Here is a 19,244-nt window from a genome sequence, read left to right on the forward strand (position 1 = left end):
ACACTGAGTCCAGGTACAACGGGAGAAGGGGCTTTATGCAGCTCCCAGAAAGACACCTCTTTAGCTAAGTGCCCTCCCTCCACCCAGGTTCTCTCTGGTTTGACTGTGCTGGGTAGGAGGGTCTCTAAGCAGCCCCTGGCCATTGCCATGGCAAACAAAACTCTTCTCTAAGTCACCAATGATCACAGGCCTCCCACTAAAAATACTTCCCAACTCTGAGGTGGAAGAGTTTGGGGAATGAATTTTTAGGGGATTGCAAGCCTCAATCCCCACCTCTGTGTCCCTAGAATCCCCCACCCCTACCTTGGCTGCTCCATCATCCAACCACCAAAGCTTTCTTCTGGAGAGACCACCTAGTCATGTTTCTCACCCTGCACCTCAGCCTCCCCACCCCGTCTCTCAATCATGCCTAGGGTTTGGAGGAAGGCATTTGATTCTGTCCTGGAGCACAGCAGAAGAATTGACATCCTCAAAATTAAATCTCCCTTGCCTGCACCCCTCCCTCAGATATCTGATTCTTAATGTTTAGAAAGGAATCTGTAAATTGTTCCCCAAATATTCCTAAGCTCCATCCCCTAGCCACACCAGAAGACACCCCCAAACAGGCACATCTTTTTAATTCCCGGCTTCCCCTGTTTTGGAGAGGTCCTCAGCTGGCCTCTTTATGCCCCTCCCTTAGCTCTTGCCAGGAAAGTCAGAGGGCGACTGGGGCACAGCCAGGAGGACCCCCTCCCCAATACCCCCAACCCTTCCACCTTTGGAAGTCTCCCTACCCAGCTCCCCAGTTCTACTTCCTCTAGATTGGAGGTCCCAGGAAGAGAGCAGAGGGGCACCCCTACCCACTGGTTAGCCCACGCCATTCTGAGGACCCAGCTGCACCCCTACCACAGCACCTCTGGCCCAGGCTGGGCTGGGGGGCTGGGGAGGCAGAGCTGCGAAGGGGGGAGATGTGGGGTGGACTCCCTTCCCTCCTCCTCCCCCTCTCCATTCCAACTCCCAAATTGGGGGCCGGGCCAGGCAGCTCTGATTGGCTGGGGCACGGGCGGCCGGCTCCCCCTCTCCGAGGGGCAGGGTTCCTCCCTGCTCTCCATCAGGACAGTATAAAAGGGGCCCGGGCCAGTCGTCGGAGCAGACGGGAGTTTCTCCTCGGGGTCGGAGCAGGAGGCACGCGGAGTGTGAGGCCACGCATGAGCGGACGCTAACCCCCTCCCCAGCCGCAAAGAGTCTACATGTCTAGGGTCTAGACATGTTCAGCTTTGTGGACCTCCGGCTCCTGCTCCTCTTAGCGGCCACCGCCCTCCTGACGCACGGCCAAGAGGAAGGCCAAGTTGAGGGCCAAGACGAAGACAGTAAGTCCCAAACTTTTGGGAGTGCAAGGATACTCTATATCGCGCCTTGCGCTTGGTCCCGGGGGCCGCGGCTTAAACCGAGACGTGGATGCTCCGGAGACTCGGGAATGGAAGGGAGATGATGAGGGCTCTTCCTCGGCGCCCTGAGACAGGAGGGAGCTCACCCTGGGGCGAGGTTGGGGTTGAACGCGCCCGGGGAGCAGGAGGTGAGGGTGGAGCGCGGCGTGAGTTGGTGCAAGAGAGAATCCCGAGCGCGCAGACGGGAAAGTGGGGATCTGGGTGCAGAGTGAGGAAAGCACGTCGAAGATGGGATGGGGGCGCCGAGCGGGGCATTTGAAGCCCAAGATGTAGAAGCAATCAGGAAGGCCGTGGGATGATTCATAAGGAAAGATTGCCCTCTCTGCGGGCTAGACTGTTGCTGGGGCCGTGGGGGTGCTGAGCTGCGGCGGAGGGGGCGCGGAGCGTGGGCGGGTGGAGGATGAGAAACTTTGGCGCGGACTCGGCGGGGCGGGGTCCTTGCGCCCCCTGCTGACCCATGCTGAGCACTGCGTCTCCCGGTCCAACGCTTATTGGGGCAGGATCCGGAGCGGGAAGACCCGGGTTATTGCTGGGTGCGGACCCCACCTCTAGATCTGGAAAGTAAAGCCGGGGATGGGACAGCCCAAGCCTCTTAAAGAGGTAGTAGGGCCCGTGAGGTCGGCCCCGCCCCGGCCCCATTGCTTAGCGTTGCCCGACACCTAGTGGCCGTCTGGGGAGCCGCTAGCGCCGTGGGAGTGGTTAGCTAACTTCTGGACTATTTGCGGACTTTTTGGTTCTTTGGCTAAAAGTGACCTGGAGGCATTGGCTGGCTTTGGGGGACTGGGGATGGCCCCGAGAGCGGGCTTTTAAGATGTCTAGGTGCTGGAGGTTAGGGTGTCTCCTAATTTTGAAGTACATTTCAAGTCTTGGGGGGCCTCCCCTCCAATCAGCCGCTCCCATTCTCCTAGCCCCGCCCCCACCACCCCACCTGCCCAGGGAATGGGGGCGGGATGAGGGCTGGACCTCCCTTCTCTCCTCCCGCGCCCTCCTCCTGTCTCCACCACGCAAGCCACTCCCCACGAGCCTGCCCTCCCGATGGGGCCCCTCCTATTCTCCCCCCGCCCTCCCCCTCCCACCCTGTGGTTTTTATTTCACTTGGCTTCAGCGCCAATGGGCTGAGGTTGGAGTTGGAAGCCACCGCGGACTAAAGCTTTGTTTAAATTCCTGAGAACTGGAAAGAGTTACAGCCTCCCTGGCCAGGCGCCTCGGCGCTGTCACCCGCGCTGATGAGGAGCAGGCGAGCTTTTAAGGATTTGAGGAAAGAGGAACGGGGGGAGGGGCGGGAAGTGAAAAATCCAAGTGTGCCTCTTAGACCAGGGGGAAAGGTGGTTAAAGTGGGGGTCTTGGAGCCCCAAGGTAGGGGTCGCAGTCACTACTGACAACGCCCCTCTTCTTCCGCCTGTCCCAGTCCCACCAATCACCTGCGTACAGAACGGCCTCAGGTACCATGACCGAGACGTGTGGAAACCCGAGCCCTGCCGAATCTGCGTCTGCGACAACGGCAAGGTGTTGTGCGATGACGTGATCTGTGACGAGACCAAGAACTGCCCCGGCGCCGAAGTCCCCGAGGGCGAGTGCTGTCCCGTCTGCCCCGACGGCTCAGGTGCGGCTGCGCTCGGGGCCTGGGGCCTGGGGCCTGGGGCCTGGGGCCTGGGCCTGGGGCTGGTGGGGCTGGGGGTGGGGCTGGGGGTGGTCGGCGCTCGCTGGCCCTCCGTGCTAGAGGCCTCAGCCGACGGGAGCAGCATTAGCAAACCTTGGCTCTAACGCGCGTCTCTTCGCCCCTAGAGTCACCCACCGACCAAGAAACCACTGGCGTCGAGGTAATCTCCTGCCCTCGAATTTTGCCCCTCCGCGGCCCGTGACTCCTCACAGTCCTCCCTTCTCTAACCTGGCCTCTTGTTTCTTCTCCCCCAATCCCACAGGGACCCAAGGGAGACACTGGCCCCCGAGGCCCAAGGGTAAGCGTTGCACTCTCTGGGCTGTAGGGGGCTGCAGGTGGGCGTGGCTTCTGGACCCACGCTCACCCCAGCCCCGCCCTCTCCCCCTGCAGGGACCCGCAGGCCCCCCTGGCCGAGATGGCATCCCTGGGCAGCCTGGACTTCCCGGACCCCCCGGACCTCCCGGACCTCCCGGACCCCCTGGCCTCGGAGGAGTAAGTGGAGAGGACTTGTGTGTCCACTCTCCCCTGTTTTGTTTTTGTTTTTTGGCAGATGACATAATTTTATACTTTGAAATAATTTCAAACTTACAGAAGTTGCAAGAATCCTACAGGAAACTCTCACATACCCTTCACAGTTTGTGACATGTGCTTTATTAGTCTCTGTTTATGTATATGTATCATTTTTTTTTCTGAACTGTTTGAGTAAGTTGCTAACATCAGGCTCTTTTGCGCCTAAATACTTGGGTGTGTTTTTCCTAAAAACAAGAGCATTCTCTTAACTGACCATAGCACAATGATTAAATTCACTCTCTAATGTGCAGTCCATATTCAAAGTTCACCGATGTCCCAATAATGTCCTTTATAGATTCCACCCCCCGCCACCCCAATCTGGGATCCAGTCCAGGATTATGAATTGCACTTAATCATCATGTCTCTAGTTTCCACAAATGTGGAACGTTCCTCAGACTTTCTTTGTCTTTCGTGGCACTGGGAGTTTTGAAGAGTCCAGTTGTTTTGCAGACCATCCCTCAATTTGGGATTGTCTGATTAGATTAGATGCAGGGCTGCATTTTTGGCAGGAGTATCTGAAAAGCAATGTTATTCTTCTCAGCACATCACACCAGGAAGTGCATGATGTCAGTTTCTTCCATCATCGGTGCCGTCTTCTGCCTTTCAATTCACTGTCCTGACCCTGACTTCTCTTGTTTGTTCTAGAACTTTGCTCCCCAGCTGTCTTATGGCTATGACGAGAAATCAGCCGGAGGAATTTCCGTGCCTGGCCCCATGGTGAGCCAACAGGGGGAACAGGGCTGACAGAAGAGAGAATGGGTATCCAGAGAAGGTGGTCACAGGCGGCTGGTATAGACAGCTTGGGAGGTCAAGATCACCTTTGGGACCTCAGAGTCCAGAAAGGATGCAGGACGACGGGGTGGTCCCAACAGGCATGAATGACTACATCCACATGCTTTCCTACAGAGGGATCACCATGACCCCCTTTCTTCTCCTTCTATAGGGTCCCTCTGGTCCTCGTGGTCTCCCTGGCCCCCCTGGTGCACCTGTGAGTATCCAGGACATCTTCATATGCCTCCTTGGGCTTTGGTCTTTTGGAGGGAAGACTGGGATGAGGGCAGAGGAGATGCTCAGAGATCTCTTGGTAAGATTGGAGAAGGTTGACAGGGACTTGCCTTCTAACCACATCTTTCTTTCCTTCTTCTCAAGGGTCCCCAAGGCTTCCAAGGTCCCCCTGGTGAGCCTGGCGAGCCTGGAGCTTCAGTAAGCACTCTCTATACAGATACACACTCCTTCTACAAACACGCAGACTCTCCTGTCGAAGAACTCCCAGGCCTGGGGTCTTCCTTACCCCTTCCCTTCAATCCCAGCCTTCCCCTTCTTTTTTTCTTATCCATATTCTAACCACCCCTGCTATCTTTTCTAGGGTCCCATGGGTCCCCGAGGTCCCCCTGGCCCCCCTGGAAAGAATGGAGATGATGTAAGTATCCCCAGCAAGAAGATACCATCTGACCCCATGGCCTCCATGGGTTGGATCCTGCAATTTCCACTCCACCACATTTGGGAACGATACTCAGAGGAAGGAGGGCAAGTCCTCTGTGATGCACGGACTGCCCTGGAACAATGATCTTTTCCTAATGAGATGATTCCATGTCCCCAACAAAGTGACTGTTCTCCTCACCCCAGCCACCTTAGAGCAATCCCCAACCCCATCCCTTTGGGGAAATTGGTGCACAGATGGTGAGATTAAAATGCTGGTGACAGAAGTAGACAGAAATTCCTTTAGAGGCACTCAGATTTCACCAAACGAAGGTTTCACTGTAAATTTAAACTGAGCTCTAGATTCAAAGATAAGATTCTGGGCCCCCAAACCTGACCTGCAACAATCCAAAGAAGACTGAGACCTTCTCCACTTTTCCAGCCCCTGGGCAGTGGTGGGGAGGCAGGGGCATGATGGTCTTTTCTCTCCCTCTCAGGGGGAAGCTGGAAAACCTGGTCGTCCTGGTGAGCGTGGGCCTCCTGGGCCTCAGGTGAGCAGGCGGCTGCGGCTGAACCTGGGCTTCACTGCACTTGGGCTTCATTTAGGAGCTGGGTCCACAGTGGTGTGTTCTAATGGCCCTTCCTTGTCTTCTTCATCTCTCTCCAGGGTGCTCGAGGATTGCCCGGAACAGCTGGCCTCCCTGGAATGAAGGGACACAGAGTGAGTTACCTTTGAGTCATTTAAGCTCCCCAAGTCCCTAGCATACCCCCATCCAGTCCCAGCCTCTTCCCCAAAAGATCCTGAGTTGCATCATGGTGGGTGGCAGCTACAGAAGTCCCAAGGGACAGAGAGTGGACATCCAAAAGCACCGCCCTCCATGGGAAAGCAGTTCCGATTAAACGATTGGGTGAGATCTTGAGCCAGTTGGGGTTTAGTCTAGCTCAGAAACGGGGATGGTGGTGATGACCTCCCAAGGCTCTTTCTCAGATCTAGGTGGGTGTCAAGGCTGTTCCACCCCCTCCACAGGTTCTCACCTTCTACCTCTTTCACGCTTTAGGGTTTCAGTGGTTTGGATGGTGCCAAGGGAGATGCTGGTCCTGCTGGTCCCAAGGTAAGAGGCTGTCTGAACATCATGGTCCTCCACATCCCCAGAGTCCCACCATGAATGAATTTCTGACTCATTATTCTCTGTTCCACAGGGTGAGCCTGGAAGCCCTGGTGAAAATGGAGCTCCTGGTCAGATGGTGAGTGTGCCCAGTTCCAGAGGGCAGGGATGGGGCAGGAGGCAGGGGCAAGATGGAGGCCTGGGGGAATGAGGCTGTCTCCCATCTCATCTGACTTCTCTTGGTTTGGTTGTCAGGGCCCCCGTGGTCTGCCTGGTGAGAGAGGTCGCCCTGGAGCCCCTGGCCCTGCTGTAAGTACTCCTGGTCCCTTGGGGGATCCCTGAGCTCTGGAAGGGGCTCCCCAGGAACTCTAGGGACTGGCCAGTGCTCAGTGGACTTAACGGGGCTTCCCCTCTCTCCTGCAGGGTGCTCGCGGAAATGATGGTGCTACTGGTGCTGCCGGACCCCCTGTGAGTGTGGCCTGTAGGCCTCAGGGCCTGGGAGTGGGGAGGGGTCTCAGTGTCTGCTCTTGGGGCTGACAATGGAGGCAGGTTATGTTGGTCTGAACCCCAGGACTTCCTCTGTCCCAGGGTGTGACTTGCAGCTGCCATCTCTTCCTTCTCGCTAACATCTCCATTTCATTCACAGGGTCCCACCGGCCCCGCTGGTCCTCCTGGCTTCCCTGGTGCTGTTGGTGCTAAGGTGAGACCCCCACTCTCCTCTAGCATGACTCTCATGGGCCAAGGGGTTCATGTCTCTCTGTTCCCCAAACCAAAGGGACCCAGAGTGGCAAGAGAGCAGCCCATTCACTAACACCTTTGACCTGGGGTCTCTGTCTCTGATCTTAGAGTCCTGATCATTGCTCTCCTGTCCCTGTCTCCCCTTCCTCCTGCCATCCCAAGAGGCAATGTTGGGTTTCCCAGGGTGGCTTCTGATATGTCCTTTCTTCTGATTCAGGGTGAAGCTGGTCCCCAAGGGCCCCGAGGCTCTGAAGGTCCCCAGGGTGTGCGTGGTGAGCCTGGCCCCCCTGGCCCTGCTGGTGCTGCTGGCCCTGCTGTAAGTGTCCCCGCCTCAGTGTCCCCTTTGCCACTTTCTAACCTCAGAGTCCTTGCCTGTAGCTCACACTCCTTTCTCTGTGCCACAGGGAAACCCTGGTGCTGATGGACAGCCTGGTGCTAAAGGTGCCAATGTAAGTATCCTGCCAGGCTTCAGTCCCACTCCTGCTGCCTGCAGCCTGCCTGCCCCTTTCCCTCTGCTCCTAGGCTCACCTGGCTGTCTGCCTCCCACAGGGTGCTCCTGGTATTGCTGGTGCTCCTGGCTTCCCTGGTGCCCGAGGCCCCTCTGGACCCCAGGGCCCCGGCGGCCCTCCTGGTCCCAAGGGTAACAGCGTGAGTACCAAACTCTCCCTTCTGCCCACCCCATGCACTAGCTCCAGTGCGGCTCTCATCTGGGGAGCAGGAAGATGTAGGCCAACTGAGCGCCCCCAGCTCTCGGCTCATCCTCTTCTCCCTTGCAGGGTGAACCTGGTGCTCCCGGCAGCAAAGGAGACACTGGTGCTAAGGGAGAGCCCGTAAGTCTCCCTGCCACTCTTCTTGCAGCCCAGCCCACCCTGCCCTGGGAGCCCCCTGAGGGAAATCCAGAAAGGAAGAGGAGCTCCTGGTCTCCTGGGGGAGTCCCTGCCCCACCCCCAGGAACCCCTGATGCTGGAGGCCCAGCCTCAGCCAGCTCTGAGGCTGGCACAGGATGGCCCCTTACGACAGGCCGCCTCCTCCTCTCGGCCCTCTCCAGGGCCCCGTTGGTGTTCAAGGACCCCCTGGCCCTGCTGGAGAGGAAGGAAAGCGAGGAGCTCGAGGTGAACCCGGACCCACTGGCCTGCCCGGACCCCCTGGCGAGCGTGTAAGTGTCCCTGCCCGCCCCCTCCCACTCCACCCTCAGTGCCTGGCTGGTGCCCGTGTGTCTCAGAGTTCACTGGCCTCTTCTCCTCCTGCAGGGTGGACCTGGTAGCCGTGGTTTCCCTGGCGCAGATGGTGTTGCTGGTCCCAAGGTAACCTCTCCTTGAGGCCGGGGGGCTGACCCTGCCGCTCCCTGGGCATCTTCTTCCTCTTTTGGCCCATGGCAAAGAGCCACAAACTTGAGACCCTAACTGTTCCTGTGACTTCCCCCAACCAGGGTCCCGCTGGTGAACGTGGTTCTCCTGGCCCTGCTGGCCCCAAAGGATCTCCTGGTGAAGCCGGTCGTCCCGGTGAAGCTGGTCTGCCTGGTGCCAAGGTGAGGCCCCAGCCCTTCGGCCTGGTTTGGCCAGGCCCTGACCATCCCGTGTAGGGTCTGGGATGAGGCGTTCTGGAGCAGGCCCAAGGGTCTGCCCCCCGGAGTCCTCCCCCACCTCCATCATGCTTCTCCCCAAATCCCTCTGCCTCCCTAGGGTCTGACTGGAAGCCCTGGCAGCCCTGGTCCTGATGGCAAAACTGGCCCCCCTGTAAGTATCACTCCCCCTGAACCCCCTGCCACTGTCCTGTCTGCCTCCCCGCTATCCTCACCGCTGCTTTCGTGCCTCCCATCCTTAGGGTCCCGCCGGTCAAGATGGTCGACCTGGACCCCCAGGCCCCCCTGGTGCCCGTGGTCAGGCTGGTGTGATGGGATTCCCTGGGCCTAAAGGTGCTGCTGTGAGTATTCAGTGAGGATCCATGAAGAGCCAGGGACAGACACACCTGAGACTCGAAGGAGTCCTGGGCTCTGGGCTCAGCTCTGCTGCTGACCTGCCGTGTGACCACTCACTCTCGCTTTCTGGACCTCAGCCTCCCTATCTGTAAAATGAAAGACTTCTTGGCCGGGTGCGGTGGCTCACGCCTGTAATCCCAGCACTTTGGGAGGCCGAGGCGGGCATGAGGTCAGGAGTTTGAGACCAGTCTGGCCAACATAGTGAAACCATGTCTCTACTAAAAATACAAAAAATTAGCTGGGTGTAGTGGTGCGCACCTGTAATCCCAGCTACTCAGGAGGCTGAGGCAGGAGAATTGCATGAACCTGGGAGGCGGAGGTTGCAGTGAGCCAAGATTGTGCCATTTGCACTCCAGCCTGGGCAACAGTGTGAGACTCCGTCTCAAAAAAAAAAAAAAAAAAAAAAAAAAGGAAAGAAAGAAAAGAAAAAATGAAACACTTCTCCAAGTTTCATGACCACTGCTCTGTCCTGGAAATAAGTGGTATTGGTGGCCCTCCACCCTGACACGTGGGGATAGGACAGGCCTTTGATGTGATAGGCACCCCCAGTCTTGGTGGATTCTTTGAGGTCCAAAAGGAGATAGCAGAGGCGATGAAAGCGCTTTGCAGTGCAGGCCACAGCGGGCATCTAACAGGGAAAAGGCAGGGGAGAGGGTGCAGGAGGAGCAGCCTGGAAGGGCATCTTGGGAGGAGTGGGCTCAGAAGGGGCCCAGCAAGAAGCGCCTGCAGGGGCATTCCCCGGGGGCCAAACAGGAGAGTCTTTTGAAAAGAAAGTCCCTTAAAAAGTCCCACTCAGAGTAAATGAGAGGCCCTCGGAGGCCCTGGTTTCTCACTTCAGCCCCCTCAACCCTAACTCCCTTTCTCCACAGGGAGAGCCCGGCAAGGCTGGAGAGCGAGGTGTTCCCGGACCCCCAGGCGCTGTCGTAAGTATCTCCTTTCCATTCCTACCCCCTTCCCCGTTGCTGTCCCGGCACTTTCTCCTCCCTGCAGGAGGGGTGCTAGAGGCCACAGTCCTCGGCTGCTCTGCTCAGGGCCTCCTAACCCTGAGTTCCCCTTCGCTCTCTTCCCTCAGGGTCCTGCTGGCAAAGATGGAGAGGCTGGAGCTCAGGGACCCCCTGGCCCCGCTGTGAGTGTCCCTGATGGGGAGATCTGGGGAGCAGGAAAGAGGAGACGCCCTCAGCCCCTCGTCTCCTTGGCCTCCCCGTGACCGTAGTGTTCTCTCTGTGCAGGGTCCCGCTGGCGAGAGAGGTGAACAAGGCCCTGCTGGCTCTCCCGGATTCCAGGTGAGGCCTCATGGCTGTCAGGGTGCTGGGAGGTAGGGGTGGGAAACACCTCTTTGGTCTCTTCCAGGTTGTAAACCTTCCCTCCCTTCTTCCCCCATTTCCCACCTACAGGGTCTCCCTGGTCCTGCTGGTCCTCCTGGTGAAGCAGGCAAACCTGGTGAACAGGTAAGAGGGAGCAGCTGGCCAGAGGGGTGGGAGATGCAGGGAATCCAGAGGGACAGGCCCCTGCTCCTAGCTAATCAGACAGCCATCAACTAGAGGGATTAAGGTTAGACGCCAGAAAGAACTTCCTACCAGGAAGGGAGCAGCACAGAGGGAAGTGGGGGCTGCATGACTGCTAGTCTGGGTGACTTCTTTTAAGAGCTGCTGGAATATGCTGTGACTTTCCCTCAACCCTTCTATTGATAAATCTTGGTCCATAGTTTGGGGAGGAGGAAGAGAGGGGCTGTTTGGGATAACCTCAATTCAGTGCTGAGAAGGGGTTCCTCTCTAATCACGGCCAGCCCCCAGGAGGAGGGACAGTGCTTTCCAGCATAGTGGCCCCAGGTAGGTTTTGCTCACTGTCTGTTCTTCCCTCCCTCCCCCTCAGGGTGTTCCTGGAGACCTTGGTGCCCCCGGCCCCTCTGGAGCAAGAGTAAGTAGTCCTCTCTCGCTGCATCCATCAACGTGCCTTGTACTTGGCCCTGTCTCCAGAGCAGCCATCACACGCCCTGTCCTTCCCTTCTAGGGCGAGAGAGGCTTCCCTGGTGAGCGTGGTGTGCAAGGTCCCCCTGGTCCTGCTGGTCCCCGAGGGGCCAACGGTGCTCCCGGCAACGATGGTGCTAAGGTGAGGGCAGCGTGGAAGGGGCTCTGGCAAGTAGCCCAGGGACCAGGTCTCACCCCTCCTGCAGCAGGGGATGGCTGGCTATGACCAAAGCCATGGAGATAGGGTGCAGGGTGGGGGGAAATGACCAGGGTAGGGGCCCACACACAGCCTGGAGTCTGGGCTATGAGTCTTTTCATCTTTTCTCAAGGCTTGTCATTGGCCTTGGAAACAAGCCTGGGCGATACCAAGCGGGGCTTAGGGCTGTGACCCACTCTTGGGGCCCCAGGCCTCACTCCAGTCTTCTTGGTTGTCACATAGGGTGATGCTGGTGCCCCTGGAGCTCCCGGCAGCCAGGGCGCCCCTGGCCTTCAGGGAATGCCTGGTGAACGTGGTGCAGCTGGTCTTCCAGGGCCTAAGGGTGACAGAGTAAGTTCAACCTTTCCCCTTCCCTGAGCCCTACATGGCTCCCATCTCTGCCTGCTTTGAATCCCTCAGCATCTCTCCTTCTCTCTGGGATCTGTCCCTCTTCTCACTAATCCTCCCCTCTTCCCCTTTCCCCTCTGGCCTTTTTGCTGATGAATCCTCTCCTTGTGTTCCAGGCCCGTCTCTCCCCATGAGTTACCATGGTGATGAGAGGTGGGGGCATCTCCTTGATGGAGGCTCCCTTATTTATCCTGCTACACAAGTCAGGGGCCTCTTAACCTCAGTTCCACCTGAGTCTCCAGGCAGGCACCCTTTATCCTGAAAGAATCTTTGAGTCCTTGGCCAGTTGGAGGCAGGGCAGAGCTGCAGAGGGCCTCTCAGGAAACCCAGACACAAGCAGAACACTATAGGTCACCTTGCCCCACACTGGAAATATCAAGCTTATCCATGTCTTTAGGGTGATGCTGGTCCCAAAGGTGCTGATGGCTCTCCTGGCAAAGATGGCGTCCGTGGTCTGACTGGCCCCATTGGTCCTCCTGGCCCTGCTGGTGCCCCTGGTGACAAGGTGAAGTGGCCGCTTCCCCACCTTCTGCCCTAACACCTCAGCAGGCCTCCTCAGCAGGCCTGGGTACGGTTCTGTGGGGTTGCGTTGGGACAGCAGGTCCTGCCAAACTGAGCTGTCAACGTGGGAACCTGGAGGGACCAGAAGGAGGGGAGGCTCTCCTGGGGTCATCTACTAGGAGTATTCAGGGGAGGCCCTGACCCTGAGCCTCTTGTCCCTTGCTCTCAGGGTGAAACTGGTCCCAGCGGCCCTGCTGGTCCCACTGGAGCTCGTGGTGCCCCCGTAAGTACAGAAGACCTGTTAAGACCCCATATTTGGCCCTTCCCTCCCTTCACACAGCACCCCTGGGCCTGTCTGTGCCTCCACCCCTTGCCTCTCCCCTCACCGCATCCCCACCTTCCCTCATGTAAGCGCATCTCTCCCATCTGACTCCTTTTCTTCTAGGGAGACCGTGGTGAGCCTGGTCCCCCTGGCCCTGCTGGCTTCGCTGGCCCCCCTGTGAGTACCAAGACCCCCGTCATTTTTCATCACCGACTGGGACCTGGGACCTGGAGGGACAGAATGAGGACAAAGGCGTCAGCCATCCTCAGGGGAGAAGGGTGGAGACGGGATTGTTTCCCACCCAAGCATCTTCCTGCCTCCATTACTGCTCGTCCCCCAGCCGGTGGAAACTCCTGCCTCCTTCCCTCCACTCACCTCCCTGCTTCCTCCCCCAGGGTGCTGATGGCCAACCTGGTGCTAAAGGCGAACCTGGTGATGCTGGTGCTAAAGGCGATGCTGGTCCCCCTGGCCCTGCCGGACCCGCTGGACCCCCTGGCCCCATTGTGAGTGGCTTGCCCTCTGTGCCCGTGATGCTGATGGGCTGGGACCCAGGACGGGTCCAGGCTTAATGCCTCTGTGCTCTCCTACAGGGTAATGTTGGTGCTCCTGGAGCCAAAGGTGCTCGTGGCAGCGCTGGTCCCCCTGTGAGTATCACCCACCTCTCTGCTGAGCCTCTCTCCTCTCCTCAGGCAGCAGTGGCAGGTGAGGGCAGCTGGGTCGGGTGAGTTGGCTGTTCTCCCTCTGACTGTTCCTGTGTTCTCTCCTTCCAGGGTGCTACTGGTTTCCCTGGTGCTGCTGGCCGAGTCGGTCCTCCTGGCCCCTCTGTAAGTCTCTGCAGTGGAGTCCACTGCTCTAGGTTGGGTGTGGTGGGTGGGGGCTGCCAGAAGGATGGTGGGTCCGACTGAGGATGCAATGATGCACCAGAGCCCCCTGGAGTCTGACAGCCCCTCCTATCCCCATCCAGGGAAATGCTGGACCCCCTGGCCCTCCTGGTCCTGCTGGCAAAGAAGGCGGCAAAGGTCCCCGTGGTGAGACTGGCCCTGCTGGACGTCCTGGTGAAGTTGGTCCCCCTGGTCCCCCTGGCCCTGCAGGCGAGAAAGGATCCCCTGGTGCTGATGGTCCTGCTGTAAGTGCCAGCTCAGATCTCTGCAGCTCCGGAGGTGTCCAGAGCTGGGGAGGGGTCCCCGTGCTGCTGTCCGGCACCTCACTCCTGTTTGCCTCCCAAAGGGTGCTCCTGGTACTCCCGGGCCTCAAGGTATTGCTGGACAGCGTGGTGTGGTAGGCCTGCCTGGTCAGAGAGGAGAAAGAGGCTTCCCTGGTCTTCCTGGCCCCTCTGTAAGTTCCCCCGTCACCTTGGGGGACCCTGAGAAAAACCATCACAGGACTTGGAGTGGGGTGGAGCCAAGGAGAACAGATTTGGTAGAGATGACCCCAGCGGACTCAAGGGTCCTCCCAGACCCTATCTCTGGCCTGACTCTTTCTTCTCCCTTAGGGTGAACCTGGCAAACAAGGTCCCTCTGGAGCAAGTGGTGAGCGTGGTCCCCCTGGTCCCATGGGCCCCCCTGGATTGGCTGGACCCCCTGGTGAATCTGGACGTGAGGTGAGCAGTCCCCAGCCCCCATGCCAGTACCCTCAGCATGGCCACTGTGGCCTTGCCTAAGCCCTCTTCCCTGGCTGACTCTCACTTCTCTCTCTCTCTCTGCAGGGAGCTCCTGGCGCCGAAGGTTCCCCTGGACGAGACGGTTCTCCTGGCGCCAAGGTAAGATGGCGACACTCCATGACCACAGCCTTGTCTGCTGCTTCCCTGCCCCATCCTGGCCCTTCAGTTGGGGCTGACCCATATTCCCCTGCTCTCCTCGCCAGGGTGACCGTGGTGAGACCGGCCCCGCTGGACCCCCTGGTGCTCCTGGTGCTCCTGGTGCCCCTGGCCCCGTTGGCCCTGCTGGCAAGAGTGGTGATCGTGGTGAGACTGTAAGTAGCTGGGCTCCAGTTCACTGTGTCTGGTCAGGCCAGGGACTCTCCAGGCCTCCTTAGAGGCCTGGGGATGGGTGTCGGACTTCACCCAGGCAGGGGGAGGAAAGGAGATCCTGCAAGATGTCGGGGCCTTAATCCAAAAAGCTGAGTTAAAGCTCAGCCCCAAGTCCCCTCTCCCAGACAGGACCCCCCTCTCGTGAGTTGGCCCCAGCTCTCGTGAAGATTGCAGCGGGGAGGTTTCCCTGGGAGCTGGGAGAGATGGCCACAGTGGGAAGCAGCTGAGGAGAGAGAGATCCAGCAGAGGGGAGGCCTCATCCTGCAGCCCCAGCCTCAGCCTCCCCTGGCCAAGAGCTCATGCTTTCCTTGCTCTCCCCAGGGTCCTGCTGGTCCCGCCGGTCCTGTCGGCCCTGTTGGCGCCCGTGGCCCCGCTGTAAGTACCCTGCCGTGTCCCCCACGCCTTCAGAACTCTACAGATGCAGACAGTGCCCCACTCGATGCCAATGGAACTTCCGCCCGACAGTTTGTCCCTTTCTCTCTTCTAGGGACCCCAAGGCCCCCGTGGTGACAAGGGTGAGACAGGCGAACAGGGCGACAGAGGCATAAAGGGTCACCGTGGCTTCTCCGGCCTCCAGGGTCCCCCTGGCCCTCCTGTGAGTATGCTCAGCCCCTCCCCAGTCCCCATGCTGTGCTGTGATAGGAGGGGGAGCTTTGCCTCAGTTTCCCCCTCTGGATAGTCATTCTTTCCCCTCCCTAGTGGGGACTGGGGTCTGAAGATTTATGGGCATGTCCAAGTAGCTTCTGAGAGGGTGAGGGGTACACAGAGAGGGATTATGGGAGAGGTCTCTGCCTATGGACACCCTCGGGCTAGATTTCCAGAGTCACGAAGGGGCATGGGTTTCCCACACTGCCCTTGTCTCTCCAACCAGGCCCTCAGGCTACATTTGACCCTCACTGGGCCTGAATTGCCTTTTTATCTGTCCTTCAGGGCTCTCCTGGCGAACAAGGTCCCTCTGGAGCCTCTGGTCCTGCTGGTCCCCGAGTAAGTCATGCCTTGTCTCTCCTCTTCCTGAGCCCCAAGCCCAGGCTTACCTCGGGGACCCTTGCCAGGGACCCAGGCACCCTTTGCCTCTCTGGAGAAGGGTTCAGGGACAGGGAGTGGGCAAAGAAAGGAAGAATCCTGAACAAACAATCTGATCTAGCTTTGGCCTCTCTGCTCCCCAATCCGTCCTCCCCTGGCTCAGCGGCTGGAAGGAGCTATGGCATGTCCTATGGAAAGAGGCTGAGACGGGCTCTCTGAGGCCGTGGAGCCAGAGCCAGCAGGGAGGGTGGTGGGCTTCTCCTCCAGAGCTGGGGTTGTTCAGGCTCCTGGCAGCCTTTCTCAAACCATTTCCCCCACTCCAGGGTCCCCCTGGCTCTGCTGGTGCTCCTGGCAAAGATGGACTCAATGGTCTCCCTGGCCCCATTGGGCCCCCTGGTCCTCGCGGTCGCACTGGTGATGCTGGTCCTGTTGTACGTAGCTCCTCATCCCCTCTGCTCATGGCCCTCCAGCCCCCAAAGCATTTGGACGCTGGTAATCCCCACTCTCCTCCCTCTCTGTGCAGGGTCCCCCCGGCCCTCCCGGACCTCCTGGTCCCCCTGGTCCTCCCAGCGCTGGTTTCGACTTCAGCTTCCTGCCCCAGCCACCTCAAGAGAAGGCTCACGATGGTGGCCGCTACTACCGGGCTGATGATGCCAATGTGGTTCGTGACCGTGACCTCGAGGTGGACACCACCCTCAAGAGCCTGAGCCAGCAGATCGAGAACATCCGGAGCCCCGAGGGCAGCCGCAAGAACCCCGCCCGCACTTGCCGCGACCTCAAGATGTGCCACTCTGACTGGAAGAGCGGTGAGGGCCTGCCCTAGCCTCTCCCTCCCTCCTACTCCTGCCATGCCAGGGTCCCCATGCCCATATGTGCCCCTACCATATGGTGCTGGCTGTTCCCCTTCCCTGACTCCATCTTGCCCTGCCCTACCACAGGAGAGTACTGGATTGACCCCAACCAAGGCTGCAACCTGGATGCCATCAAAGTCTTCTGCAACATGGAGACTGGTGAGACCTGCGTGTACCCCACTCAGCCCAGTGTGGCCCAGAAGAACTGGTACATCAGCAAGAACCCCAAGGACAAGAGGCATGTCTGGTTTGGCGAGAGCATGACCGATGGATTCCAGGTGCGTGAGCTGGACCTCAGAGCCAGTGTTAGGAGATGGGCTAGCCCAGTGCTCAGAAGGGACATGAAGTCCTGGAGTAGGTCTCTGCTAAGGGTGATGGACAGAGCTGGGCTGGGAGGCAGGGGTCTCAGGTCCCTGATAGTGATTCAGACACAGGCTGCCTATGGGCAAGTGGTGCCTCCTCTTGATATAACGGTGCATTGGGCAGCTCTCTGAGGACCCTGGACAGGGAGGCCAGGCAGGACTAGAGGTTCCCGCAAAGCGGCTCACTCTTCCCTCTCTCCCCTCCCCTGCAGTTCGAGTATGGCGGCCAGGGCTCCGACCCTGCCGACGTGGCCATCCAGCTGACCTTCCTGCGCCTGATGTCCACCGAGGCCTCCCAGAACATCACCTACCACTGCAAGAACAGCGTGGCCTACATGGACCAGCAGACTGGCAACCTCAAGAAGGCCCTGCTCCTCCAGGGCTCCAACGAGATCGAGATCCGCGCCGAGGGCAACAGCCGCTTCACCTACAGCGTCACTGTCGATGGCTGCACGGTGAGTGCCCAGAATCCCCAAGCAGGGCATCCCCTCTCCGGCCTTGGGCTTTTTGGGCAGGCCATAGTGCCCTCTTTCCATCACTCCCACGTGGTAATGCCCCCTCCCATTGTCTCCGCCCCACCCCAGAGTCACACCGGAGCCTGGGGCAAGACAGTGATCGAATACAAAACCACCAAGACCTCCCGCCTGCCCATCATCGATGTGGCCCCCTTGGACGTTGGCGCCCCAGACCAGGAATTCGGCTTCGACGTTGGCCCTGTCTGCTTCCTGTAAACTCCCTCCATCCCAACCTGGCTCCCTCCCACCCAACCAACTTTCCCCCCAACCCGGAAACAGACAAGCAACCCAAACTGAACCCCCCCAAAAGCCAAAAAATGGGAGACAATTTCACATGGACTTTGGAAAATATTTTTTTCCTTTGCATTCATCTCTCAAACTTAGTTTTTATCTTTGACCAACCGAACATGACCAAAAATCAAAAGTGCATTCAACCTTACCAAAAAAAAAAAAAAGAATAAATAAATAACTTTTTAAAAAAGGAAGCTTGGTCCACTTGCTTGAAGACCCATGCGGGGGTAAGTCCCTTTCTGCCCGTTGGGCTTATGAAACCCCAACGCTGCCCTTTCTGCTCCTTTCTCCACCCCTCCTTGGGGCCTCCCCTCCACTCCTTCCCAAATCTGTCTCCCCAGAAGACACAGGAAACAATGCATTGTCTGCCCAGCAATCAAAGGCAATGCTCAAACACCCAAGTGGCCCCCACCCTCAGCCCGCTCCTGCCCGCCCAGCACCCCCAGACCCCGGGGGACCTGGGGTTCTCAGACTGCCAAAGAAGCCTTGCCATCTGGCACTCCCATGGCTCTTGCAACATCTCCCTTTCGTTTTTGAGGGGGTCATGCCGGGGGAGCCACCAGCCCCTCACTGGGTTCGGAGGAGAGTCAGGAAGGGCCACGACAAAGCAGAGACATCGGATTTGGGAACGCGTGTCAATCCCTCGTGCCGCAGGGCTGGGCGGGAGAGACTGTTCTGTTCCTTGTGTAACTGTGTTGCTGAAAGACTACCTCGTTCTTGTCTTGATGTGTCACCGGGGCAACTGCCTGGGGGCGGGGATGGGGGCAGGGTGGAAGTGGCTCCCCATTTTATACCAAAGGTGCTACATCTATGTGATGGGTGGGGTGGGGAGGGAATCACTGGTGCTATAGAAATTGAGATGCCCCCCCAGGCCAGCAAATGTTCCTTTTTGTTCAAAGTCTATTTTTATTCCTTGATATTTTTCTTTTTTTTTTTTTTTGTGGATGGGGACTTGTGAATTTTTCTAAAGGTGCTATTTAACATGGGAGGAGAGCGTGTGCGGCTCCAGCCCAGCCCGCTGCTCACTTTCCACCCTCTCTCCACCTGCCTCTGGCTTCTCAGGCCTCTGCTCTCCGACCTCTCTCCTCTGAAACCCTCCTCCACAGCTGCAGCCCATCCTCCCGGCTCTCTCCTAGTCTGTCCTGCGTCCTCTGTCCCCGGGTTTCAGAGACAACTTCCCAAAGCACAAAGCAGTTTTTTCCCCTAGGGGTGGGAGGAAGCAAAAGACTCTGTACCTATTTTGTATGTGTATAATAATTTGAGATGTTTTTAATTATTTTGATTGCTGGAATAAAGCATGTGGAAATGACCCAAACATAATCCGCAGTGGCCTCCTAATTTCCTTCTTTGGAGTTGGGGGAGGGGGGGACATGGGGAAGGGGCTTTGGGGTGGTGGGCTTGCCTTCCATTCCTGCCCTTTCCCTCCCCACTATTCTCTTCTAGATCCTTCCATAACCCCACTCCCCTTTCTCTCACCCTTCTTATACCTCAAACCTTTCTATTTCCTCTTTTATTTTCTATTCTTGCAATTCCCTTGCACCTTTTCCAAATCCTCTTCTCTCCTGCAATACCATACAGGCAATCCACGTGCACAACACACACACACACACCCCCTTCACACCTGGGGTTGTCCAAACCTCATACCCACTCAGCTTCAAGCCTATCCACTCTCCACCGCCCTGGATGCCCTGCAGTTGGTGGCAGTGGGATGCTCATGGATGCTGGGAGGGTGAGGGGAGTGGAACCCGTGAGGAGGACCTGGGGGCCTCTCCCTGGACTGACATGAAGGGTAATCTGCCCTCTGCTCCTTCCTCACCCACGCTGAGCTCCTGCCGAAGGAGCAACGCAACAGGAGAGGGGTCTGCTGAGCCTGGCGAGGGT

General features: G+C 58.2%; 1 protein-coding gene across 1 annotated transcript; it reads left to right on the forward strand.

Moving 5' to 3' along the window:
- The first annotated feature begins 1,120 nt into the window (after positions 1 to 1,120).
- Positions 1,121 to 18,683, forward strand: COL1A1 (collagen type I alpha 1 chain). Its single transcript, XM_030808056.1, has 51 exons — positions 1,121 to 1,349; positions 2,836 to 3,030; positions 3,213 to 3,247; positions 3,350 to 3,385; positions 3,478 to 3,579; positions 4,303 to 4,374; positions 4,601 to 4,645; positions 4,807 to 4,860; positions 5,024 to 5,077; positions 5,574 to 5,627; positions 5,744 to 5,797; positions 6,135 to 6,188; positions 6,277 to 6,321; positions 6,438 to 6,491; positions 6,606 to 6,650; positions 6,829 to 6,882; positions 7,138 to 7,236; positions 7,325 to 7,369; positions 7,470 to 7,568; positions 7,697 to 7,750; positions 7,969 to 8,076; positions 8,171 to 8,224; positions 8,350 to 8,448; positions 8,603 to 8,656; positions 8,745 to 8,843; positions 9,768 to 9,821; positions 9,971 to 10,024; positions 10,128 to 10,181; positions 10,293 to 10,346; positions 10,771 to 10,815; positions 10,909 to 11,007; positions 11,305 to 11,412; positions 11,867 to 11,974; positions 12,200 to 12,253; positions 12,416 to 12,469; positions 12,688 to 12,795; positions 12,883 to 12,936; positions 13,063 to 13,116; positions 13,257 to 13,418; positions 13,520 to 13,627; positions 13,785 to 13,892; positions 13,998 to 14,051; positions 14,156 to 14,263; positions 14,643 to 14,696; positions 14,809 to 14,916; positions 15,252 to 15,305; positions 15,668 to 15,775; positions 15,868 to 16,150; positions 16,283 to 16,473; positions 16,770 to 17,012; positions 17,142 to 18,683. Exons 1-51 carry the CDS (start codon positions 1,247 to 1,249, stop codon positions 17,286 to 17,288), a joined length of 4,395 nt encoding a protein of 1,464 aa, XP_030663916.1. The 5' UTR covers positions 1,121 to 1,246; the 3' UTR covers positions 17,289 to 18,683.
- The last annotated feature ends 561 nt before the right edge of the window (positions 18,684 to 19,244 follow it).

Source organism: Nomascus leucogenys, unplaced genomic scaffold (genome assembly GCF_006542625.1).
Source record: "Nomascus leucogenys isolate Asia unplaced genomic scaffold, Asia_NLE_v1 Super-Scaffold_258, whole genome shotgun sequence".
NCBI classification, from domain to species: domain Eukaryota; kingdom Metazoa; phylum Chordata; class Mammalia; order Primates; family Hylobatidae; genus Nomascus; species Nomascus leucogenys.